The 27,051-nt window shown below is 43.7% G+C and overlaps 1 protein-coding gene and 1 long non-coding RNA gene across 2 annotated transcripts in view; one reads left to right on the forward strand and one right to left on the reverse strand.

The window, feature by feature from the left end:
- Nucleotides 1-8,672: 8,672 nt before the first annotated feature.
- PHOX2B (paired like homeobox 2B) lies at nt 8,673-13,274 on the reverse strand. Its single transcript, XM_039468314.2, has 3 exons — nt 12,919-13,274; nt 11,910-12,097; nt 8,673-10,902 (listed from the first exon to the last, which is right to left on the reverse strand). The coding sequence occupies exons 1-3, from the start codon at nt 13,157-13,159 to the stop codon at nt 10,387-10,389; spliced, it is 945 nt and encodes a 314-aa protein (XP_039324248.1). The 5' UTR covers nt 13,160-13,274; the 3' UTR covers nt 8,673-10,386.
- Nucleotides 12,898-27,051, forward strand: part of LOC141583898 (uncharacterized) — a 48,732-nt gene continuing 34,578 nt past the window's right edge. Inside the window, exon 1 of the long non-coding RNA XR_012516736.1 lies at nt 12,898-13,135. This is a non-coding gene — a long non-coding RNA (uncharacterized LOC141583898). The remainder of the gene's footprint in view (nt 13,136-27,051) is intronic.

A 27,051-nucleotide genomic window follows, 5' to 3' on the forward strand; every position in this document is an offset into this window, starting at 1 on the left:
TGACTGGTTACTTTGTGGGGACAGAGGTAAGAGGGAAATACACTTTTCACTAAAAAACCTTTAAAATCATTTGAAGTTTTAGCCTATTCATGTGTATATGTGTGTAATTTTTTTAAAAAACGTCAAAATCGCTGAATTATTCAAACATTGTTTTTACTTATTACAAACTATTTTTTCTGCAAGGAGGTGTGAATGGCACGGAAACTAGTCTCAACCAGTTCTAGCACTAATGGTGCCAAAGGACATTCTCACCGAAGAACAGGTAACTCCAAGGCTAGATTTAGACGTGGTTCTCTCCTAGTAAGCAGAAACTTTCTGAGCAACAGAATCCTGGGCGAATAAAAAGACCTAATTATCTTAAGGCCAGGAAATCAAAAGAATAGCTTGCACCTTAGGTAGCCTCCTGCATGAATATCATCTCTGCTTCTCAAAGGACCTACAATGAACATGAAGCAACCTTTTAGATGGGTTACCCTAATTTCTGCAAATAAATATGTGCTGAAATTTTCATCATTTCTCAAAATTTTATTTTATCTATTTATTATTTGTTGATTTATTTTGAGATGGAGTCTCACTCTGTCACCCAGGCTGGAGTACAGTGGTACGATATTGGGTCACTACAACCTCCACCTCCTGGGTTTAAGTGATTCTCCTGCCACAACCTCCTAAGTAGCTGGGATCACGGGAGACTGTCACCACATCCAGCTATTTTTTTTTTTTTTTTTTTTTTTTTTTTAAGTAGAAACAGTGTTTCACATGTTGGCCAGGCTGGTCTTGAACTCCTGACCTCAAGTGATCCACCCATCTCAGCCTCCCTAAATACTGGGATTACAGCCTCCCTAAGTCCATGACCCACCATGCTCGAGCTAACCTTTTATTTTAGGTTTAGTGGTACGTGTGCAGGTTTTCTGTATAGGTAAATTACATGCTGCAGGAATTTGATGTGCAAATTGTTTCATCACCCAGGTAACATGTATAGTACCCTGTAGGTAGTCTTTTCGTCCTCACCCTCCACCCTCAAGTAGGATCTAATGTCTGTTGTTCCTTTTTATGTTTGTATGTATTCAGTATTTAGCTTCCCCTTATAAGTGTGAACATGCAGTATTTGGTTTTCTGTTCCTGTGTTAGTTTGCTAAAGATAATGACTTCCAGCTCCATCCACGTTCCTGCAAAGGACATGATCTCATTCTTTTATGGCTGCATAGTATTCCACGGTGTGTATGCACCTCATTTTCTTTATCTAGTCTATCATTAATGGACATTTAGGTTTATTCCATGTCTTTGCTATTGTGAATATGCTATGATTAACATACATGTGCATGTGTCTTTATAGTAGAAAAATTTGTATTCCTTTGAGTGTATACCTAAGTTCGTCAAACTGCTTTCCGTAATGGCTGAAGCAGTTTACATTCCCACCAGCTGGGCATAAGAGTTCCTTTTTCTGCATAGTCTCACCAGCATCATCTTTTTGTTTGTTTCTTTTTTCTTCCATCAGTAGTAGAGTGCTTAGAGAAAAGAATATTTAATCTTTTCAGCATTTTCTAAGAAATTCTATTTGTGTTTCAATGCACCTGAAGGAAATTCCAGCATAAGTAGATGAATGCCCTCAGATATTTTCAAATGTTATTTATTTATTTATTTTAATTAATTTTTTGAGACAGAGCTTCGCTCTTGCTGCCCAGGCTGGAGTGTAATGGCATGATATTGGCTCACCACAACCTCTGCCTCCCATGTTCAAGAAATTCTTCTGCCTCAGCCTCCCATGTAGCCGGGATCACAGTCATGCCCCACCACATCCAGCTAATTTTGTATTTTTAGTAGAGATGGGGTTTCACCATCTTGGCCAGGCTGGTCGAACTCTTGACCTCAGGTGATCCACCCACCTCGGCCTCTCAGGTGGCTCGGAATACAGGAGTGATGTATATACAGCTCAAATGTCCTTTGGGTTATAGCTTCTTCCAGTTGATTGAAGGCGAGAATGGGCCTACAGAGGAGTTCCCATGCGTGATTGTTCCAATACATGGTCAGGTACAGGGATGTTAAAATGTCTGAATATTTTAATATCACCCAGGTTTCAGTGACAAAGTTGGAAAACTTTACTTCAGTGTGAAACAGAGTCTTAAGAATTATATTAAGAATTTTTTGTCCAATTTTACAAATCAATATTGGAGAGCAGACTTTTTCTAGCCTCCAAAAAAAGATAATTGGTTAAGAAAACAGTATTATTTTTCACTCTCTTCTCTCTCTGCTAATTTATGTTGTTCTGACTTAAGGCTAAGATGGACGGTGTGTATAAATTATATCTGTAAGAAATCAAAGATTATGGAGGAAGGTAAAAGGGGCGATGGGTTTCTTGTACTATTCTCTACTTTAAAAAAAATTGAGATATGATTCACATACCATAAAATCCATCTTTTTAAGGTATATAATTCAGTGGACTTTCAAAAAAGAAGAAAAGAAAAAAACATGGCTAAGGGCGGTACTGAGTTCTAGGCCATGCTAGGGACTTCTCTGGACTCTGGGAGCCCCAGAGGATGGGACTTTGAGGTCAAGCAACATGTGTTTGGAGCTCATCTCTGGCACATGCCAGCTTTGGGCTCTTGAGCAAGTTGCTCGGCTTTTCTGTCACTTGGATTTCTTTTCATACCAATGCCATCTATTCCCAGAAGTTTTGATACACTATATAGATAACAAATGCAAAACAGCTAGCCAAGTATCTAACACATAGTAAGTACTACAAAAAGCACAATATCTAAGTTTCAAACAAGTCGGCTTTACATTCCTCTTTTGTCCAAGTTGGCCCTGCCACTGGGGCTGTAAAGAAATTAAGTTTTAACCCAGGCTCTTCCTGTTCTGGAAATCATCACCTAAATCATCTGAGAAGTCATATAGCAAGTAGTCATCCACTATGTTCCCTAATGAAATTATATCCAGGTAAGAGGACTTTATTTCCCTTGATGTCTGACTTTTCCCAGAGGGAGGTCTTTGACATCAAACACATGGCTAAAGTAACATCATTGCTCAATCACTTGGCTTTGGGGTAATCCAACAGACCCAGTAGCTTCAAGTTCAGACAAAAAGTAAAGTGAGTGACCTCTAGGTAACTAAGGAATTCCTTTCCTTTTTTTTTTTTTTTTTTTAAGAAAGAAAACAAACCTTTTAACATATTGATTAAGAGGCTGAGCTTTGGACTGAGTCTTGCTTTGCCATTATTAATGATGTGACCTTGGGTAAGAGTCAATGGATTTGAATCTCAATAGTGTGGTACATGCAGCACAGTGCCCAGCTCATGTAAATCCTTCATAAACAGTAAGAGGGTTCTCCAGTCCTGCTGAAACCTCTGAATCACCTCCTGCTCTCCCTTGCTTTCTCACTCACCTCCAGCCAGCCAGTGGCCTAGAAAACCCTGCAACTTTCTTTGTGCAACTTGGAGGGCTTGTTTTATTCTGTCTCTTGAAGGAGCATGGGATAGCTTTAAAACTTCTCTAAGATTGCATCCACCCATGAAATGAAATGATTACATGCTCTGATCCTGAAGAAATGTTCTCACAGTCAATTTCACAGAGAGATGGAACACCCTGTTCTCATCAGCTGGCCAGGAGACAGGAATGACATTCATTCCTAGTTTTTTTGTGTGGGTGCCATAAACCCCATGGCAGCCTGGTGACATCCAAGAATCTCTTCTCAAGGTTTTAAGGTATAAACAATAAGGAACATCTCCCCAGCAGGGTAAGGCTGGGGATATGTTGGTTAAAGGATACAATATTTCAGTTAGGTGGAAGGAATAGTTTAAGAGATCTTCCCTACAACATGGTAACTATAGTTAGTAACAATGTATTGTTTTCTTGAAAGTCACTTAGATGGTGGATTTAAAGTGTTCTCACCATACACATAAAAAAATGGTCAATAGGTGAAGTGTATATGTTAATTAGCTCAATTTAGCCATTCCACGGTGTATATATATTTCATAACACGTTGTATATGACAAACATATATATTTTTTGTCAATTAAAAATAAATTTTAAAAATTGCTTAATAAATAAAGAAAATATTTAAAAGGAAAGATAATCCTTTAAAGTGCATAGGATTACAATAGAAGCCAAATGACACAAAGTTATCAAAAATGTTTTGAAACAAATTTGTGCTGTAGTAACATATGTGCTTCTTCAGTAATGCCTTAAACAACAAGATATAATGCCTGATTTAGTATTTATCATAAATTTCAAACTTATTAAGCTATCTGTTAAGATAGCTTCAAAAAACTCTATTGTGAAATGAAAATATCTGTGGTTTCCACTGGCTACGAAGTCACAGGTACTGACAATTAGTACTGTAGCTACTTTGCCCACATTCATCATTAAAGAAAATGCTGTGTTTCAGGAAGAGGTTACTGAAAATGTGTTTTTCTCTTTCTCCCTTGAATTCTATCCATGAACCCAAGGTTGAGAACCTCTGCATTAAGCCAAGACTAGTACAATTCAAAATGTCTACCACGGCAGTGGGGACATGGTCATAGACTGTTTTCAGATAATCCTGCCTGTTGGTCTAATGAGGTCACAGATCTTTGCACTGTACTTTGCTTTCCAACATGGAAATACTGTAAGGTAAAGACATTTAGTCACTATTATTATTATTATTATTATTATTATTATTATTATTATTTGAGATGGAGTTTTGCTCTTGTTGCCCAGGCTGGAGTGCAATGCACAATCATGGCTCACTGCAACCTCTGCCTCCTGGGTTCAAGAGATTCTCCTGCCTCAGCCTCCAGAGTAGCTGGGAATACAGGCATGCACCACAACACCTGTCTAATTTTTGTATTTTTAGTAGAGACAGGGTTTTCTCCATGTTGGTCAGGCTGGTCTCGAACTCCCGACCTCAGGTGATCCACCAGCCTCGGCCTCCCAAAGTGTTGGGATTACAGGCATGAGCCACTGTGCCCAGCCCATTTAGTCATTATTTATCCACAGAGATTTGTAAACAGCCACTCTGGAATGAGGGCTGGAAGATGAAGGATGCAGGTGGGCTTTTGTCATTTGTGCCATCCATCTGTCACGATGGTGATGAATGAGCCCAGAGGCTGGCATCTTTTCCTGTCCACCAACTGATGTTCTGCACTTCATAAATGTAACTGTTTTTTCCCTTCCACATTCTATGCCTCTGGCTACTCCTTGTCTTGTTCACTTATCAGAAAGAGACTGTGAGCTGTAAATATGTTGCCTTGCAGAAAACATTCTCCTTCCTTCTGGAGATTGCAAAGCCTTTCAGGCCTTAGACTTCCTTCTGAGTCTGGCTGGGATTCCCATCCCAACACTGTTCTGCTGCCCTTTCTAACCTTCACCTGCCTCCAGAGTCTCTTGCAAAATCTCTTCCGGGGTCTGATAGTGTGTAACCTTGTGGACTGAAATGAATTCTTCCTCTTGTGAAGACTCTAAAGAACAGTGGTTAAGGAACGCGTGCTCCAGACACCAGCCAGCTAGGGCTGCAATCCATTCCTGCTGCAATCTCTTCCTGCTGCAATCCTGCTAACTGTGTGACCCTGGCATGTTACCCAATTCCTCAATGCCTCAGTTTCCTCATAAGGAAAAAAATTGAAATTGCGATTATCTCACAGATTAGACATGAGGACTAAATACATTAAAACTTGTAAGTTTAAAAATGGAGCCCAGCATGCAGTAGGCACTCAATAAATGTTAGTAGGTGTTACTTGTCAGCTCCTCACTGATTTTAGTCTGTTCCTGTCCAGCCTCAGCAAAGTCACCAGTTAGCACAGATCCCTTCTCTGAATTGAGGACCATCTCTAACCATAGGCTATCTTTATAAGGTTATGCAGCAGTCACAGAGACGCATCGGGAGTGAGTTATGGACCGCTACTATTTGCTGTGTTGTCTACTTCCCTCTAAAACCACTGTCCCATTCTCTGCATTCTGCCATTTTGAAGGAGACTTGGCTTACGGGTGGCTATCTGGCATCGGGTCTGCAGCTTTTGTGAAGTCACATGTGGTCCCAGAGTTGCCAGGAAAAAGGATGCCTTGATGAGCCAAAATGCAAATTTCTTAGGAGAGGAAAAGTGAAAGTGAGCTTGTTCACACTGTGCAGGGCTCCAAGGAAATGACACAAAGTGAGAGACAGAGTGTCTTGCCACTAGACTCCATCATATCACTGGGATATTATTTTGCATTTCATCGTAGATTTGCCTCCCAACAGTTTGCTTCTTTGATCAGTAAAAGCAGCAGAGGTGACCCAAATTAAAACAAAGGCGGTATTCAGAATACTAGAGCTACAGTAGGGTGCCTCCAGACATTTACACTGCAATCCTCTGGGGAGCTGGGATGGAGGTGAATGCATGGTTTTCTCACCAATCCTCAGAGTTTCCCTTGTCCTGGAGGCAAGTCACTCAAAGTAGCTCAAGGCCAGGAGAAGGAAATTTGGCAATCCTCATCAGTTTATTCACAGCTGAAAGGATTTCTAGGACCTTCTCTGGGGTTTCCAAAAGCTCTTCTGTGGCTATTTGTTTTTCCTCTTCCTTCTCCATCCCTCTTCCTCTCTCCACTCCTTGCTCTCCTTTTCTCTGCTGGTCTTGTCTTTTCCGGAACGCCTGTCCACTAGCCTGCCCATCAGCTTTCAGAAACTTACCTCATGGTCTTCCATGACTAAAGGGAGGTGAACTTTCCTGACAAGGCCCAGGACCTTGATTGCTCTTTTTGCCAATAAATTCTTGCTTTTGTGGTCTATCTCAGACCTTCTAAGTTATATTTACAACCAAAGACTAGAACCTAAGAGGTCTGGCAATTGCTAGCATGTTAGACTAGCACAATTAGTGACTAGTCTAATATGGACAATGTTGTCTTGGAGACTTTACTGAAGGGCCTTTAGGTGGATTTAAAAAAGAATATTTAAAAGTCTTATTATTATTATTATTATTACTTTTTTCAGACAGGTGTCTATCTCTATCACCTAGGCTGGAGTGCAGTGGCATGATTATAGCTCATCGCAACCTCAGCTCCTGGGCTCAAGCAATCATCCCACCTTAGCCTCCCAAGTAGCTAGGACTATAGGCATGTGCCACCACATCTGGCTAATTTTCCTTTTTCTTTCTTTCTTTCTTTCTTTCTTTCTTTCTTTCTTTCTTTCTTTCCTTCCTTCCTTTCTTTCCTTCCTTCCTTCTTTCTTTCTTTTTTCTTTCTCTCTCTCTCTTTCTCTTTCTTTCTTTCTTTCTTTCTTTCCTTCCTTCCTTCTTTCTAGAGATGAGGTCTTCCTATGTGGCTCAGGTAGGTTTCCAACTCCTGCCTTCAAGCAATCCTCCTGCCTTGGCCTCCCAAAAGATTGGCATCACAGGCATGAACAATCATGCCTGGCCCTAAAAGCTTTCTAGAAACATGATTTGAAGTTTGATATGACACAAATATTTGACATTTCTGAATGAACCTGACTGATCAAATGCAAGCCACATTTGGATGCTTGTGGTGAGAAGCTCTTGAAAAATTTAAACCAGATCAGCTGCTAATCCTTAAGCCAGAGGAGGGAAACTGTGGCCTCCCTTCAAATGAGGGGAACTGAATTATGTGTTGATTATGCCCAGCCAGAGAGGTACAAAGGTAAGGACCAGAAGTGTACACAGGGCTTCTGCTTGGAAAAAGTAGCCCAAGGGTCCAAGGAGGAGGCAGGATTCCATTTTGGGGCTGTAGTGAGGACTGCTTCCCTCCAAAAGAGATCATTAAGGCTGTCAGAATTCCTCCCTGCACCTGTTCCCAAGGTAGTCCAAGTTCTGGAATTTTCTGATTTGCATTTCTTATACGGTAGTTAGTGATTCTCATAACCTCTAGAACTTAAAGCACATTGCTTGACCCCACCCCCTAGAGTTTCTGATTCAGTAGGCCCAAGGTGGGTACCAAGAATTTGTGACTAGCAAATTCCCAGGTGATGCTGATGTTGCTGGTCCAGAAGCCACACTTTGAGAACCACTGAAACATTGCAGGCTCTGGAATGAGATTTTCTCTCTTCAAAGGCTGGCCCCATCACTCATAAACTGGGGGTGCTTCAGCAGGTTAAGTCCCTGTTGCCTCCATTCCCTCACCTGTTTAAAAGAAAACAGAGGATAGGAATTGTACCTGCTTCACGGTCTTGTTTTGAAGGATAGATGAGGAAATGCATGGAAGGCACAAACCTATTCCACACAGTACCTGATCACCTGCCCATATGGAGTTTGTCAGGTGTCCCGGGGTGTCAGTAGTTTGCAGGGTTTGGGGGAGCTGGACAGCCTGGACCTTGCCAGATATCATTGGTCTTGAAGGCACCTGCATGCAGAATCCACACTGTCATTTCAAGTCCACCTCAAAGACCTGAATTCAAATCCTGCCTTGGCTGCCACCCAGTCCACAGATTCGCAGCCAGATGTGAACTCTTTTATCAATGCCCTCGTGTGCTTCTGGGGACAGAAAAGCATGGACAAGAATCCTGCTTGCTCTCCCAAGCACTAAATTTTATATTTGGCTGAATTTGGCTGCATGGGTTTAGATGCCCAGCCACCTGGATTTCCAGAGCCAACTGGGCTTCTTGCTATTTTTTAGTACAATTTACTTTATCTTCCCTTGTCCTTTTAAAATAAAACTTTTTTTTAAAATGACCAATAAAACAAAAATGAGTCAAGAAAAAAAAGAGTTCAATTGCTGGACTTGCTTTTTGTTTTTATTATCAACAATCAAGTTAATGGTACACTCTTGGAAAACTATATGCACATGTAGAAATATTTCCCTTTTAAATAGAAGCATTCATTATAACACATATAAATAAATTCAAAAATCTGAAACATAACTTATGACAATTGTGTTCACAAACATAGTCCAACAGGGAGAAAAAAAAAAAAAGAAATCAGACAGACATGCACCTGATAACAAAAATATATACCATTGTCTGAACTGTGGTCTCTCTAACACAAAAGATTGAACCCGTGAGAACCTTGTTACACCATAAAGACACGCCATAGAGACTACAATAAGAGAAAAACATTATACGGTCACGTAGAGGAGACGGTCTGTACTGATATTAACACGATACAATTGAGTCACAGAACACAGTTGTAGAAAGACATCGAAAAAGTTAAAGCCTCAACATTCAACTAATATCTAGAGTTTGTGCCTTTTAAAATAATAATAAAAAAATCCCAACAGAGATGTCTAAACTGCGCGAAGAATGGAACCATCAATATACAGTCCATCCACCATATAGGATGTGAGTCCAGTTCGGATCATTCCAACAGAAATGCAAACCGAGACACTTCTGCAAACGTGTGTGTGCCTTTCCCTTGCTCAGTAGATTTCTCTGCAGCCAGTTATGTGGACTGCAATTGACTCCAATCCAAAGCAGTGCCAAAAAGTTCAGTAAAAGCTGGTGGAAGAAGAAAATGCCGACGAGCGAGGGGGAAAAAAAAGAGTTGCGAAACATGAGACACATTTTGCAGAGTTTGTGGGTGAAAAGGCATCTCATGGATAGGGCATCTTTCAGGGCCGAACGGCTGCAAAGATTCGGGATTGGGAGTTGCAACTGTGTGGGGTTCCGATGCGCTAATGGCGGGATGGTGTTCGGCGAGGTGGGACAGGCAAGGGGGCATCAGAAAGTCACTTCTGCCACGGGGACAGTCTGAGCGAGTCGTCGGTCGCCACGGTGACCCGAACCCAAGGACACGATAGGAAGGTGGGCTGGAAAGGCGTCCCTACCCTTCCCTGAAGAAGAGCCCCAAGAGAATCCGTGCTATTAGCAGGGAGAGGATTTAGGGGTTCATAAGATCGAGCCCTCAGCTCCAGCTGCAGCTTCTTCCCTAGCCCCTCCTTGAATTTGTCTTTTTTCTTTCTTATGTTTTTTAAACCTTTCTGGGTTGTTAGCCTTTGTTTTTTAATGATTTCTGCCTTCCAACTTTTTTGTTTTTAGTTTTACTTTTTTGTCTTTTATTTCTAAACAAGTCACTGAGTTGGTTGCGGCCCCCCATCTCTTCCTGTAACCTGCTTGGGCCACAGACACACATTCCCCGAGACAGACACAAACTGATACGCAGACACAGCCCCCTGAGAGTGCCCCCGCGTCCAGGCCGCACTGCTCACAACCCCCGGTCAGCAGGCGGAGCCCTGGCCCCGCTGCGCAGCCGAGGCAGGTGCGAAGCCAGGGAAGTTTGTTTTGTATTGTTTGGAGGTTAAGGAAGGGGTTAGGAGTGGGGTTGAAATGAGGGCGACGCCGTTTTCCCTTTATTCTTAGCGCAATTACTTTAGGCCCTCGATGAAAAAGCCACGGCAGCAGCGACGACAATAGCCTTGGGCCTACCCGCTCGCCCACTCGCCCGCCCGGGCCCTGGCTCGCTTGCTGTCGCCGCCGCCGCCGCCACAGGATCCCCGATCAGAACATACTGCTCTTCACTAAGGCGGCTTTGGCACCGTTGGGTCTTTGGAGCGAAGATAGGACACTGGCGAAGGGGCCCCCAAGCGAATCCGGGATGGAGGTGATGGGGCCGGGGCCAGGAGCCCAGCCTTGTCCAGGGCCCCCAGCCGCAGCCAGGCCTCCAGCTGCCGCCGCCGCCGCAGCCGCCGCTGCTGCTGCCGCGGCCGCCGCCGCTGCTGCCGCGCCGCCCTTGCCGGGTTCGCCTCCCGGACCCCCGGGCCCCGCCGCCCCCGGAGCTCCAGCTGGGCTGGGCCCGCCGCCGCCGCCGCCACTTGCTCCGCAGCTGGGGGTGGGGTTGGGGTTGGGACCTGGGCCCCCAGTGCTGTCCGGGTCGGTGCTCTTGGCCTCTTTGCTCTCGTCGTCCCTGGAGGAGTCAGACTTTTTGCCCGAAGAGCCGTTCTTGGCCGCGGCCGCTGCGGCTGCAGCTGCGCGCTCCTGCTTGCGAAACTTGGCGCGGCGGTTCTGGAACCACACCTGGCCCAAGACGGAAGGAGAGACGGTGAAGTAGGGGTGGAAAGAAGGAAATGGGAAAGAAAAGCACGAGTTAGGGTGGCCCACGTTCTACTTTGGCTTGTTTTAACATCCCCTCCCCGTGCGCCGTGATCACATCCGCGCGCACGCAGTCCACCAAGTCCACCCCTCCTTGTTGCCGCGCATCTTCGGAGAAACTTTCTGAGGGCGAGCTGAGCATTCCAGGGAAATGAAGCCTTACAGGAGAGTTAAAAAGGTTAGAAAGAGTTAAAAAGGCCCCAGGTCCCAGAAAGACCCTAAAAGGGAAGGCCTTATTTTGGTGAGTCGGCTCCTTGAGCAAGCCCCAAGCTTGTCATTCACCCCTAAGCCTAAGTTCTAAAGTTAAACTCTAATTTTAAGGAAAAGGGATCCGCTGGGTTTGCTCCGCTGCACATCTCAGGCCTTTGGGCCTGGAAGAGCCTGCGTTTGGTGCGAACTGTTTCTCCGTGGGGGGCTCACCCAGGGAGCCGCTGTGGCCAACTTGTGAGCGCACCTGTGTCTAACAGGTTAGAGTAAGCCTTGGTTCTTGACCTTCATGAAGTCACAGCCCCTTTGCAAATTTGACTCAAGTCATAGTTTCCAGAAAAATGCACCTATATGCCATGGGGCCAGGTAAAACGCACTTGAGTTAGGAGGCATTTGTAGGGGGAGAAAAACTTATAAAACGGGAGCAAAGTCTGCACACCTTCCACCACAGGCACTGCCTGTCCCCTGGCTCATCCACGTCCCAAGGCCCCCCGTGTCCCTGCTCGGGTGAGAAACACTTGACAGCTGTGCATAAAATGCCAAGAGCGCGCTCTAAGCCTTTCTCGCAGGCATAGCCACACCAAATCCAGTATCTCTGATCTGACCTGGGCCCCTAGCTCCTTCTCAATGAGGCTCCAGGACTTCGAATTTCACCAGCCGACCCTCACCCCCACACCTCCCCGGACTAGTGCGGCGGAGCCGGGTCGGTTTCCAGGCGCTCGTACCTGGACTCGTGCCTCTGTGAGGTCTATCTTCAGGGCCAGCTCTTCCCGGGTGTAGATGTCCGGGTAGTGAGTCTCCGCGAAGACCCTCTCCAACTCTTTGAGCTGCGCACTGGTGAAAGTGGTGCGGATGCGCCGTTGCTTGCGCTTCTCGTTGAGGCCGCCGTGGTCGGTAAAGAGTTTGTAAGGAACTAGAGAGAATGACAGAGGAGAAAGAAAGTGAGCGACCGTGGAGCCAGAATGTGGAGACTACAAGGTCAGATCATCCGGCAGCCGCTACCTATACCCGCGCGAGACAGTCGCAGAGAGAAGCCGCTGGAATAAACCGAGCAAATTTGTTATCTACGGAAACCCAGGCTCAAACTTCGGGCTTGGCGGCATCCTTTCTGGCACAAGCGCCTTTAGTTGGATTGAAACAGCGCGATGTGACGGACTTGGGATAGTGCTTTCAGCAAGAAAAAACGAGAGAGGAAAAAAAAAAAAATCCAAAAACATCAGTCGGAATATCAGGGAGCCAGGAAAGAAGTTACCAAACAGTCCCACTTTGGGAAGTTTTCAATTCTCAGAAAGTTGAACCGGCTCAAAAGTTCGGGAAAGTGCTGCAAAAAAATAATAATAAATTAAAGAGATAATCATAAAAATGACCAGCCAAAGAGGTGTGAGCCGCTGTCGGTTCTTAAAAAAAGAAGACACTGCCAGTAATGAGCTTTATTCTTTGTTATTTAATTATTTTCTAAGCTTTACGTCTCATCGCAAAGTAAATAAATTATGCCTATCATTTTGGCAGCTTAAGATAATTTTGTTGGCGGTTCGGGTGTGACTAGGATAGTGTAACCCTGTAAGTGAATTACCCCTCCCTGCAATCGCTTCTAACGTGATAAATTCTTTCATTTGTGTAAGCAAATTTCGTTTGGTAAATACTAAACACATTTCCATTTTCAAATGCAATCAAGGCTTCCTATATACGAGCGGAAAGGCGGCTTCCTCCGCTGAGAAAGCTGACGGTCCTTACCTGCGGCGTACGGACTGCTCTGGTGGTCCCTGAGGGTGCCCAGGCTGCAGGATCCCGGCGTGAGGGACGGGCAGCCGGACGTGGCCCCAAAAGTGGTCCTTATCGGGTTATACTGGAAGCCACTGGCCTGGCTGCAGGAACTGAAGTCAGCATAGGCTGAAGCCAGGCTCGAGGTGTCCATCCCAGCCATACAGGACTCGTAGGCAGAGGAATTGAGGTAAGAATATTCCATTTTATACATTGAAAAGGTTCTGGATGGCTCAGCCAAGTGGAAAAATGAAATAAAAGATGGATATGGAGAAGGTGGCTGGAGTGGGGAGATGTGCACAGCTCAACGCCTGCCTCCAAACTGGCCTCCTTACTACCAGCAGAGCCTAGTTTTATGAAAAAGCCTCCTATGAGATGCCTTGTCTGAGGTCTCTAGAGCATATAGTCCTCATAATAAACTTGGCTCTTTCCACTTGGACAATAGCAAAGCGGTTGGTCTTATTGCTGGCGCTTTTTACATGACAATAACTCATCCGTCTATTGGGCTGGCACTGGGGAACTGAGCTGTCCAACCTCCCTATCATTGATTCCTGCATCTCTAATTAGAATTTAATACCACACCATTACGCACCGAGCCCCTGATCCTCCCTTCTAACCAGCTCCCTGCCCTTTAATTCAATCACACTACTTGGAAATAATGAAAGTTGGGTGACGATTCTCCCTGATCCAATTTCCCCGAGCTTTTAAGCCTTTTTAACTGATCATATACCTTAGGCATAAATTGAGATAGTGTGTGTATTTTCCCCCTTCTTCGTCCTCTTCTTTTTCCCCCCCCTCGGTTAGGGAGAAGAAACCTTGATGTCATAGAAAACCTGTTTTGTAAGAGTGTTACACGCTCAATTTAACAACAAGCCTACCCCCCGAAGTGCATGAAATGTTATAAAGGACTGGGACATTGGCAAGACTCAGGCGCCCTGTAACATAGAGTAAGTGGGCCAAGGGGGTTTATGTGAACGATAAACGGATTTCTTTAAAAATACACCTGGTAGAGGGGGTTAAGAAAGAGAGAGAATGCATCTTATAAATTGCATTTCTCCTTGCAGCTTAATGTGCTTTCAAGAGACTCGGGGTATACAGCCACTTAAAAATCTGTGTATACAGCCACTTAAAAAAAAAAAATCTGAGGAAAGCTTTTGAATGTAAAACATCTGGATTCTCAACGGTGGTGTGTTATTTGCGTTCAGTTCTGTGTCTGTTTTCATTAGCGCAAGGTTTGCATTTGGTTGGTTTGGAGGTTGTTCGTTTTAATTACGCCTAACTGGCAAGCAAGCGTGAAGTGTACCCAAATGTATCTCTTCTTTCATCTCTTTCGGGTGCTCCAACTCTTTATGGCCTCTATTTCTTTCAGGTGCCCACAATCCTCCACAGACCCGGGGATTGCTTCTTTGCCTTTTCGGTTTGCCTGCTGCAGTGAGCAAAATTCTCGCCATGTAAATGTCAAGGCAAGGGTGCCAGGTCAGGCACCTTTCTTGTCCGATTCCTTAGGCTTTTGGGTGCTGGCAGCCAGGCACAGACAAAGAAGCGAGCAGTGATTTGTGGACCTCGGTGGCCCCATGATTTAAGGGGAGGGTAATTTTCATTTGGTTCGTTAGGCCCTAGCAGAATAAGGGAAACTATTTCATTAAATCCTTCCTCTCGGTGGACAAGAGGGGGAAAGCTTAGTTGAATCGCCGTGTGGTGTAAACAAACTCTGGATATTTTATATGAATTAAATGTGTAGATAATTAGTTTTATTGCATTCATTACCCCCTTTATGTGCTCTGTAACAAGTCAGTAATTAAAGTAACAAACTCATAAAGTCTTTATAGGGGCATTTAGGCGTTCAGTGTTTGCCAAACTAAGTGGTTTAATTCGATGCTAGTGCCGGAGAGTGGATGGGCGCCCGCTCTCCCCTGCCACCGTGTTTTATTGCGCACTAAACTGCCGAGGATGCAGTAATGGATTAAACAGGGACAGCGGTCCCTCAGCCTTGTGCTTCTCTGCAGGGTGAGTTTCAGACTCATTTCAGGTGGTTGCAAATCCTCGAGACGTGAGGAAGCGCTGAAGTTGGGAGAGCAGAAAGCGGGACCTACCAAGGATCCTGGTGATAGTTTTATGGGGAGGGCTGATAGTTTTATTGCAGTTATATGTTGTACAATGCGTATTTGATAAAGAAGAGCCCTTGGTGACCAGTGTGCACTTTTTTTGTGCACGGGGGTGAAATGAAAATAAATGTGTACAAGGTTTTACTGCGGCGGGAAACAAATTGCAACGCTCTAAATGGTTTTTCTTTATAGTCACCAGACAAGAGGAGAAAAGGGATGCAAACATCTGTCTTCAGTCCCCTAAACCTAAAGGCCAGCAAAGACGGATGCGAATCCAAGTGCTATTACGGCATAGATTTGTCTTTATTTATCCCGCTCTCATGAATATGAATCTGCATTTGGGCCGGGAGGTGGCTGTATCCCTTTGGACTCCACACATGGAATTTCCCCCACGCTCATCCCCCTTCCCAACCACTTGAGGGAGGTGGGGGATAGGTTGTCCAGCACAAGGCTGAGATTTTCCAAGTTTCTTCGTTCCCTTGCATTTCGGTTGGGGGTTGTGCCTGCTGGTTTTCGAAAAGCGACTCGGCCGCCGAGGCCTGCCCTCGGGAGATGTGGATGTGCGGAGCACAGGCCGGGGTGACACCCCGCCAACCAGCTCCTCGGTTGTAGGTTTTAAGCGAGTTTCCCTGCAGAAGAGAGTGGCCAGAGTGGCCAGGAGGTGATGCGTTTCGGCTCCAAGACCTCTATTCCTGACAGTTACCGGGTTCACACTCCGCTTGGCGCTAGAGCCTAGGTTCACCCTGGGTGTGTCTGAACGTGGTGCTGATTGCGCGCTCGGCTCGGGAAGCAACGCCCCAGCGCCGCGCCGCCTCTGTGCGCCTCGGGCCTGAGCCCTACGCCACGAGCCGAGCGCAGGGCAATTTCACCGCGGGTCCTAATTTGCGGACAGAGCCCAGGCCCCGTTGGCTTTTAGGGCGGAGACAAAACTAGGACCTAAAAAGTGCTCAGAGCCCAGAGTAGAGGCGTTGCTGTTGGCAGTTTCTGAGGATAGCTCTTGGGTGAAGATGTGGAACTTCGAAATTTAGATGGTGCATATAGGCAGTTCCTGTGCGAAAGGGAGTGTTGGGATGAGGAGTTCAGTGCGCAGCTCAGGGGACCTAGATGCTGACGGGGCTTCCGAGGGTGACTGGGGGAGAAGCGGAGAGATCTGGGCGAGGTCTCAGCGGAGGGGCGCTGCCAAGGGAAGTGCCTGGCCGGGGAGGGTGCCCGGGGGATAGTCAAGGGGCAGACCTGGGGCTCGGTCCCTCCCGGTCCTGGGGTCCCTCTCCGCCCCGCGGTCCCAGGCCGCGGAGTCGGCCCGCTCCGGGCGCCCCCTGCTGCCGGCCACCCCGGGTCCGAGTGCCCTGAGCCTTCTTGCCTTTGTACCACGAGACCTTTCAGCGCTGGGCCCACACGGCCGGATGAGCAAATGCGCTTGACTTCATTTTCCCCTTTGTGGGCCTTGTAGGTTTGTTTTGTTCAGTGTCACCGTCCCTCCCCCACCACCCCTGGTCTACTGTCCCTCTGCCCGTCTTTTGTGGTCGGGGGTCCTGCTTCTGCTTGGAGATGAAAGGCGTGCGGGGCTGGGCCAGGCCAGAGCCCCAGCCCCAGCGCCCTGTTTTGTTCCAGTTGTGCTTTCTACACGCGAGTTCTCCCCTAAAAGTTGTACTAAATGGTTAATTTAATTATTCCAACTATAGACCAACTGCTTCAGCAGCCTCCACCACGCGTCTGGGAGGGAAAAAGAAACCATCTATAAGAAATAATCTAATAAAAGTGAAGTGTAGAAAAACCCCTCCTGATTTTCAACCGGCACAAATAGAATTAAGCTTCAGCATCCTTTCCCCAAACAGACCTTTTGTCCAGATCACAACTTCAGCCAACCAGCAATGTGTACAGTGCCTGCTATTTATTTTAATAGAGGCGGGTGGGTAGCAGGATGGATTGATAGATAAATGACCACATGGATAGATGGATGAGTTTGATCCACCTGCCTCTGCCTTCCCTTTCTTAGTATGCGTACACGGTTGACTTTTTCCCCCTGCCGATTTTCTGAATCAATAATGGAAAGGCAATAGTACGTGATAAAAGGGAGGGAAAAGGCCATTTAAAGCACCAAAAAGGAAGAGATTACCAGCATATATACTATCAGGAAAAAAAAAAAGTTTACATGCTACTCAATACAAACTGAAAAAGGTTGAAAGTTTAAAAGAACTTTTCTTTCCTTTGCTACACCATTCATAGGAGGGTTTCTTTTTCTTCTTTTTTTCCTTGAAAGTCAGAAAGAATGTTAGAAGACAAGGAAACAAAACAGCAAACAAAATGCCATTGTATTGTAGTAGCGATTCATGGGAAAATGCTTGTCAGCCTCCTAATGCCTCACTCCTAGGAGGCTGTTCTGAGGCTGTTTTACCGCAGGCGGAGCACAATAACATGGGGATGAATAAAATATTAAATACCAGTGAGAGTTTCAGAGGAATTTCTTTTTGATTGCTTTATTTGATGCTGCATCCAAATTATCCCAGCATAGCCAGCCTACTGCCTGGCATAGACTCAACTCAGAACCAATATTTCTCTCAACTGGAGAATGAATAGGCAAGATTTGTCCTTGGGTTTCTCCAAAAAGATATGTGGAGACAGCAGCCTTTCCCACTCACCTGCATTAAGAAAATAACCTAGACAAAATTTATTGGGACACCATTTCTCCAGAACAGAAAGCATTCCAGCCACAGCAACCCCGTGTCTGATGACCCACTGCATTCTCCTAGCATTTTAGAATTTCCACCACATTTTCCATTTGCCTAGCAACCATGATACACGTTTCATAATAGAAACTCTTTGAGGTTCTGGTAACTAACCTCCTGACACTGTGAGACTAACAATTATTAACTGATTGACAATAGCGTATACAAAGCAATTAACACAGTGCTTGGCACATGGAAAGAATCCAGTGACTGTTAGCCACCAGTATGATGATGATGGCAATGATGATGTTGGAACAGTCTCCTTGAATTGTATATTAAACACTTTACTTTGGGACTTAGACGGTGCATAGACACAGCGTTTTTCCTATTATACGTTTATAATGCATGCATGTGGAATGGACAGGGAGGGGAGCATCACACACTGGGGTCCGCTGGGGGGGTGTTTAGGGGAGGGACAATGGGAGGTAGGGAGGGATAACATGGGGAGAAATGCCAGCTATAGGTGAGTAGGAGATGGAGGCAACAAACCACATTGTCATCCTTGTACCTATGCAACAATCCTGCATGATCTGCACATGTACCCCAGAACCTAAAGTACAATAAAATAATAATAATAATAATAATGCATGTGGAAGAGAGAAGATAAATCAAAAAGCAGGCTCTAGGATATCAAATGGGAGAAAAGAAAGCAATCAGGCAGAAAATTTTATTTTTTAAAGGAATTTACTGGAAGGTATATTTGTATTAGATAGGTTAATTATATGTTTTGTCTGGTTATATACAGTTTTTATTCATAATTAATATGGTGCTTTATCCTGTATGTAAATGTTAGTATGTTCAGGGTGATCTCACTTCGAAAGGCATTTGTCCTGGATTAGCTGTGTGGTTTGGGGTTGAACTTTTATGGCTAACTCATAGATGATGCTTCTGTATCTGGATTAACTTTGAAGGTACCCCGTGTGTATGTGCTATATAGGTGATGGTGTACAGATCTCCAAAATCCATTCTTTTAAGAACTTTTAAGGACATTTAAAGCCCCACTGCACTCCTCCCCGTCCTTTCTCTTCACTTCCACAATGCTATAATTAGCAGAAGGGGCTGCCTGTTACCTTTTTGCTGGAGTTTGGCTAATAGTAGTAACATCTGCTGGGCTGGTAGGGGGGAGACATGGGGCATTCGATGTAAAAGTGACACAGATGTAAAAGTGACATCTGCTTGTAACGAAGGAGAAGCAAAATTAAATTAGCCAGGAAGCCCTCTCTATCTAAACCCAGAAAGAAAAAAAAACCTATTTGAAGAAGGAAGAAAAAAAAAGTACTCATTAGCCCTGACCAAGCTTGCAGAGTGTAGAAGAGAACTTGCAGGGGGGATTATGATTTTCTGAGCCAGCAGCTGCCATAATAACCGGAGCAGCAGCATCCTAAGGTAGCAATGTCCTGAGATTTTGAAGGCATCTTCTTAAGCTCCAAAGAAAATGATCAGGCAAGATTATCCTTCTTAGCCAAGCAACGACCTGAACTGTGTGCATAGCATATGGACTGAGAAAATCATTTTCAGGTTGAAGACAGAAAGAGAGTATGGACAAAGGTTTCAGAGTTAATGATATCTCTGTATATTTTTGGATAAGTTTGGGCAGAAACAGATTTTCATTTCACAGCTATATTCAAACTCCTACTTCCAACTATTATAGATAAACCATTTTTTCACCAGGCTCATCCATGTGCTTAGGAGATTACATTTGGCAGTTGAAACTGCCTTGCCTAAAATAAGCCTCAATTATGGCACAGGGTGGGGGTGGAGGGTGGAGGTTTGATATACTTCACATCCTCCTAGCCATCGTTCTAGGAAATCATGTGTTACAAAGGAGCATCTCTCTCACTCTCTTTTTCTTATAATGATTTCCTAAATTTCTCTAAGTGGAACACATTTTGACAGCTTTATATAAATTAATTTCACAATGATAACAGAAGCCACTGAACAAGAATTCCCTCAGTCTCCTACTTTTCAATCTATAAATTGATCAACCTCTACACCCACTCACTCTCCATGGCTCCTGCTACTTGGAGGAGGGAAGCCTAGTCTCATCTAAGGCCAATCCCTCTCTCATACTTCGGAGTTTGATCTCTTCCACTAGGTCAAGGACCCTACACAATTCTTCCTTTCTCATGGCTATCCAAACTCTCACCTGTTCATATGGACATACCCTGTTGTTCTCTAAATATGCTCAAGCCATGCTCATGCTAATTATCAACCAACTCTTTATTCTTCCTTGGCCACACCCCACCACCACCATTTACCTCTCTTCCGGTCTTTACAGTCAAACATCTTGAAGGAGTTATCTCTTCTCACTGTCTTTACTTTTTTACTTCTCAATCACTCTATGGCTTCTTATAATATGGCTTCCACTACCCTCATGCAAATTAAATATTTCTCAGTAAGGTTATCAGATCCACTGGGGATTTTCCAGATCTCCACTTACTTGAATATGTAGATCACTAGGGTTGTTTTACAAATGTTTCTCTTTCTCTTCATTTCTAGGCATATAGTGTGACTTATTTTGACCAATGAAAATTGAATGGAAGTCACACTTAACACTTCCATTCAATTTTCATTGGTCAAAATAAGTCACATGGTCATCTCTAACTATTTCATTGGTCAAAATAATTTCTATAGGAAATGGTTAGATATGACCATGTAACATATAGAAATGGTTAGATATGTGGCTTATTTTGACCGATGAAAATTGAATGAAAGTGCTAAGTGTGACTTCCAGGTGGAAAGTTTGAGAGCTAGCATCCAAGTCTTCATCTTCCTTTCGTTGCTCTCTTCTATGCTCCAGATAGTGACTGCTTTGTCAGCCTGAGTTCCAGGTGAGGACGCCATGAAGTGAAGATCCCAGCAGACCCACAGTGGACATATATTTCCTTAGAGTTTCAGGGAAGGCTTCTGGAAGAGGTGACATCTATACTGGGTACTAAGCAATGAGTGGGAGTGAGCAAATGGTGATGAGGTGGAAAAGAAGTTTCCTAGTATGGTAGTGACAAAGACTCCAAAACCAGAGAGAACATAGTGTGTTTGTGAATTTATAAGTAGTTCAGTTTAGCTTTTAGTTAGAGTAGAATTGATGAGGGTTGGGGAACACATCAGGAGGCATGTAATGAGCTATAAGAGGAGTAGAGCTGGAATCAGACCCTACAGGATTATGGATGCAGGGTAGTGTCATTTGGGGAGGAGCGGGTGATGGAACAGAGAAGCCAAGAGACAAATTAGAAGACTGTGGCACAATGCTAGTCAAGAAATTATGGATTTTTCAGCCGGAGAATAGCAGTGTAAGATAAAGAGAAGTGAAGGGATTCAAAAGGCATTAAAGAAGTAGTGTCTTAGCACAGGCAGAACCCACAGTCCTGTACAGTGCTGGAATTTCAGGGGACCCAGGAAGATGCCTCGAAGCAAAAACCCTCTCTTATCTCTCCTGGCAAGGTTTTCACTTCTCTAACTTGGGCCTAGTGATCCTCATTATCATACTTCTCTGGATTTGGCAGCACTTGATGGTATTATCCATTCACTCATTCAACCCGTGTTTATTAATTACCTACTATGTGCTAGAAATCTGCACCTTAGAGTAGAAGTAGTTTAGATATTGTCTTGAAAGCTAATTTTTGAGATGAAGCAAACCCAATGACTGCAGGCACCTGAGAGGAAGGGGAGCCACAGGACTTGAAAGTAGGGACAACCACAAGAAAGTCTGGGTGCTGACCTTGTAGGGTCTGTAACCCACACTGGATGGACTGACCATTGGACCTATCACTGCTCAAGCTGGTGAAAGACCTTAATTGCTTCAGGGGTCAGAATAACAATTTTGTGACATTCTGTTCAGTCCTAAGATTCTGTTAATTGATTTGGTGGAGAAGGGGTTGTCTAGGCACCTTCTCTACATATATTCTTATGTGAAAGAAAGGACATAAGGGACATTGTGTATAGTGGGAAATCAAAGCAGTATTTTGAGATTCAAGAAGAGGGCTCCATGAACAGGAGAGAGGAGTAATTGCCTTCTGCTCCTCTGTCCTTTCCGTGATGATCTTAGGATTTTGCACATTATCCCCACCAGGTGTATTTTCAAGTGAAGATACCAAAAGCCCAGTATCACAAAGGAAGAAAGTACTGATGGTAACACAGCAGGTACTTCAGAAGTGAGAGCAGCTATTTTATACGGCACTTTCCTATGTTGTTCCTGTCACGCCGTGAAGATGCCCATTTCATCCACCCACAAGAAAGCTGCCTTGGTCCTGGTACCCAAGGGCTCTATGCCGCCTCCATCGTACCCAGAATTAATCCCAATAACACATTCTTGCATCCTTCGCCAGCACAGCCAGGGCGCTAACTGAGAGGCATGTCGGGAACACTAGAGTCATTCACTGTCTTAAACAACTCAGCCTTAAAATACACATAAAAATGTGTTAGAATTCAAAAACTTTAAAAATATTTCTTTTGGGGGGCTTTCAAAAGATCCTGCTGCTACTGATGTTGGTTTGTATCATTTTGTTTTCTTTAGGAGGTTTGTGGGGTTTGCCAGTAAGGTGCTGCAGCATCATGCATTTTAATGTATATTTCAGCTGATTCAGAATTTAGAAGCAAATGCAATCCGGTACTCAGGGACAGGCACCACATGTCCTAGACCTTAAGAGCCAGAAGACAATAAATGCTCACAGTGATGCATGTTTGTAGTATATCCTTTGTTAGATATAATGGATAATATTTCTTTTCTTCTAAAACACTTCTTTTCTTCTCTCTCTCTCTCTCTCTCTCTCCCTTCCTCTCCCTCCCCTTCTCCATCTTCCTCTCCCTCTCCCTCTCTCTCCTCTCTGTTTTTTTTCTCTGATTTGTTTACTCTGGTAAATTAAACAGCAGCCTAGAGAACTCTAAGGCTAAGGGTTCTAATCACAAACACCGCCAATTCCCTTGCTTATTCATAAATCTTTATCATTGAAATTGGGCTTGAGGAAGAGAAGGAGGGAAAGAGATTTCTAAGAAGAGCCAGGGAGGCTGCTAGGAAGGAAGTAGACCGTAATAATGAACAAAACAGCACAGTGAGTCACACAAGAGACTGCAGAGCAGAGGCCAAGGGCTTTAACCCAAACTCCAGCGAAACCTCTTGAATGAACAGTGTTAACTGCTGAGAGGTGAGCCACCAAGCTCTAAATTTTAAACAACCCAGGGTGGGGCCAGACCGGGCCCCAGAGATAAGGACAGACTGGACTTCTTGGCCTTGTCTTGGCCAGGTCCACATTCTCGGGGCAAATTCCTTTTTCAGCAGCTATCTGGAAGTGATCTTCCTCCCACCTGCTGAACACCCCCTAAGAGTGACTGCTGCTGCCCCCTGGTCTCTGTACATGGAGATGGGGCAGCAAAGTGGCTCCAAGGGAGGTTAGTGGTTGCTGTTGAGAGGTGATCAGGCCAGAACAGTCTGCACCCAACCAGGGGAGAAAACTGAGATGGGGCCTGAGCTGGCTCTGTGTGCCCTCTTTCTAGTTCATGAATTACTCCTTTTTCTTATTTGAGAGTAAGAAATATCCATTAGCGAAATTGTTACAGCATGTGTGAGGAAAGGAGAATAAAATTAAAGGAGTTACTTTAACATTCTTATATAAATTTTCAGTCTTTTTTTCCATGCATACATTTTTGTAAAAATGAGAAACATTCTCTGTGAACTGTTTTGTTCATAATGTTTCCACTTTTAGAAAAAATTTAATTTTTTAATTAAAAAAATCAACCTTTCTTCCCTAAATTATATATTATAAACATCTTCCCATATCATAAAGTATCCTAACATGTCATCTTTTTTGGCTACATGATATTCCACTGCAAGATAAACTATAGTTTATTTAGTCAAACTTTTTAAAAATATATATTTAAGTTGCTTCTAATTTTTAAAATATATTTAAAATGCCATCTTGGACATTCTTTTAACTAAATCTCTGAGCACATCCATATGCTTTGGATCAATTTCTTTTCTTTTCTTTCTTTCCTTCCTTCTTTCTTTCTCTTTCTTTCTTTCTTCCTTCCTTTCTTTTCTTTCTTGTTAGTGATTTGAAGCTCAAGGATTAATTCCTAAAAATGTAATTCCTTGGTCACAAAGTACACACTTTTAAAAAGGCTTTGGATGCATGTTATAAAATTGCCTTCCAGGAAGGTGATACCAGTTTATACTTGAAGAGCAGAATATGACAGTGTCAGTATTCCAGTACTCATAAACATTGCATAGTTCCATCAAAAACGTTTAGCCCATTCTCTTTCCACAGTGCTATTGCAAATGAGCAAGAATTCTTAACAAAGGGAAGAGTGTCCAAAAGAAACTAATGACTCTATGAAGAAAAGGGAAAGCAGGAACAGGTAATTTTTAAGAATAGCAGAGACCTAGAAAAATAGAGTCAAAATGCCCAGTCCAGCTTTATTTATTTATTTACTTATTTATTTATTGAGATGTAGTTTCCCTCTTATTTCTCAGGCTGGAGTGCAATAGTGCAATCCTGGCTTACGGCAACCACCTCGTCCTGGGTTCAAGCAATTCTCCTGCCTCAGCCTCTTGAGTAGCTGGGATTACAGGCGTGTGCCACCACACCCAGCTAACTTTTGTATTTTTAGAAGAAATGGGATTTCACCATGTTGGTCAGGCTGGTCTTAAACTCCTGACCTCAGGTGATCCATCCAACTCAGCCTCCCAAAGTACTGGGATTACCAGCATGAGCCACCACACCGGCCCAGTCCAGCTTTATTTAAAAAATAAAAATCTAATGATGACAAAGGATACTTTTGTGTATGTTTAGAGCTAGATAATAAAAGGAATTGTGTTTTTTTCAATGTTGAGAAATGAGAAAGAAAATTGAATAAAACTCTTATTTAAAAGAAAAAAACTTTTTTGAGTCAGTGGTATGATTATGGCTCACTGCAGCCTTTGTCTTCTGGTCTCAAGTGATCCTCCAACCTCAGCATCCCGAGCAGCTGAGACTACAGGTGCATGCTATTATGACTGGCGATTTTTGTAATTTTTTTGTAGAGGCAGAGTCTCACTATGAGGTTCAGGCTGGTCTTGAACTCCTGACCTCACAGGATCTTCCTATCTCAGCCTCCGAAAGTGTCAGGATTACAGGTGGAGTGAGCCACTGTGCCTGGCCCAAAACTCCTATTGTAATCCTGTCTTTTCTGTCAAAAAGAATGGGCTTCATTATGGAAAGGACTAGTGTGAACACTGGTGACAGAGACCAGAGCCCCACATGCACAGAGTGATTGGGAAGGGTCCATCTACTCTAATGAGTTCTTCAAGAATCCTCTCCTGGTGGCCCAAGAGAACTGGCCATTGTGATGGCCACAGAACTGTGATTTTTGTGGAATCATGGAGAAGCAGGCAGGAATGAAAAAACCACTCTTTTGGCAAACGCTCACATTTTCAGAGAGGGAACGTGTGTTCTGACACAGGTCAGTGACCTCAATAACAGTTTTAGGTAACATTTTATATTAGATTAAAAGATAATTATGGGAAAATTTACACGTACAAAGGAAAGGGAACAATATAAGGAAGCATGAACCTCTTACTCAGCTAGAACAATTATTGATTCATAACTGTTCTTGTTCTACCCCTCATCCCAAACCCCACTGCCTCCCTACTAGGTAGTTTTGAGTCAAATCTAAGAACTCATATTATTTCCTCCTTAAATATTTCAATATTATCTCTAAAAGATAAGGACTCTTTTCTTAAAATACATAATCCCAGTACTATTATGATACCAAAAATATTAATAATTTCTTAATATCTACTGTTCACATTCCCCTGATAATTTCACAAACATTTGTTTTAGTTGACTTATTTGAATCAGAATCCAAGCCTGGTCCATGTATTGTGTTTCATTTTTATGGCTGTTAAGTCTTTTTTGATCTGTAGGTTACTCTCCTACCCCCTTTTTTTTAATTTCTTCTTGAAATTTATTTTAGAAGAAAGCAGGTCAGGCCAGGGGCGATGGCTCATACCTGTAATCCCAGCACTTAGGGAGGCTGAAGCCGGCAGATCATCTGAGGTCAGGAGTTTGAGACCAGCTTGGCCAACAGGGAGAAACCTCATCCCTACTAAAAACACAAAAATTAGCTGGGCATGGTGGCACTCGTCTGTAATCTCAGCTACTCTGGAAACTGAGGCAGGAGAATCGCTTGAACCTGGGAGGCGGAGTTTGCAGTGAGTCAAGATTGCACTACTGTACTCCAGCCTGGGCAGGAGAGCAAGACTCTGTCTCAAAAAAAGAAAAAAAAAAAAAAAAAAAAAAAGCAAGTCATATGTAGTGCAGGATTTCCCACAGTAGTCTTCCCATGGAGTTGTTTCACCCTAAATCCTATTATTTTCTTTAAACTGCTGGTTGAATCTAGAGTCTAGACAGTGCCACGTCCAAGTTTTTTTTTGTTTTTTGTTTTTTTTTTTTTTTTTTTGAGACGGAGTTTCGCTCTTGTTACCCAGGCTGGAGTGCAATGGCGCGATCTCAGCTCACCGCAACCTCCGCCTCCTGGGTTCAGGCAATTCTCCTGCCTCAGCCTCCTGAGTAGCTGGGATTACAGGCACACGCCACCATGCCCAGCTAATTTTTTGTATTTTTTTTTTTTAGTAGAGACGGGGTTTCACCAAATTGACCAGGATGGTCTCGATCTCTCGACCTTGTGATCCACCCGCCTCGGCCTCCCAAAGTGCTGGGATTACAAGCTTGAGCCACCGCGCCCGGCCCACGTCCAAGTTTTTAGCAAGGATAACAAGGGGCTGATGCCGTATACTTCTTCTTGCACCATACCAGGAGGCTGGTTGTCTCTCCTTTTAGGATATCAAGTCTGATCTGTGGGGTTTATGTGTTGTCAGCGGGAACCATCCATTATAAAGTTCATCATCAACTTTTTACCTAAGGATTTTAGAAGCCATGGATCATCATTGCCTAGAATACTTTATTTTATTCATTTAGTGGGTGTAAAATGGTGATATTCTAATTATATCACTCCTTGTTAATTTATTAGTTAGAATGCTTCTATAAAGAAAATAATTCCTTTTTCAATTATTGGGTCCCTAAGGTTAGTATGGTAAGGTGTGAAAAGTCAGGATAAATGCTGAGTTCTTTCCTTTATTTACCATTGTTATGAACTCATGGGTTTATACATATTTTATGTATTTTCTTTCACTGCAGTAATTCTTCTAATTATTAATCAAATTATCCAAGCTTTGACCATTGGAAACCTCTTCGATTTGACTTCTCAGTTTCTGAAAACCCTAATTGTCTTTGAGCTTCCTT

The sequence above is a fragment of the Saimiri boliviensis genome, chromosome 3 (assembly GCF_048565385.1).
Source record: "Saimiri boliviensis isolate mSaiBol1 chromosome 3, mSaiBol1.pri, whole genome shotgun sequence".
In the NCBI taxonomy this organism is placed as follows: domain Eukaryota; kingdom Metazoa; phylum Chordata; class Mammalia; order Primates; family Cebidae; genus Saimiri; species Saimiri boliviensis.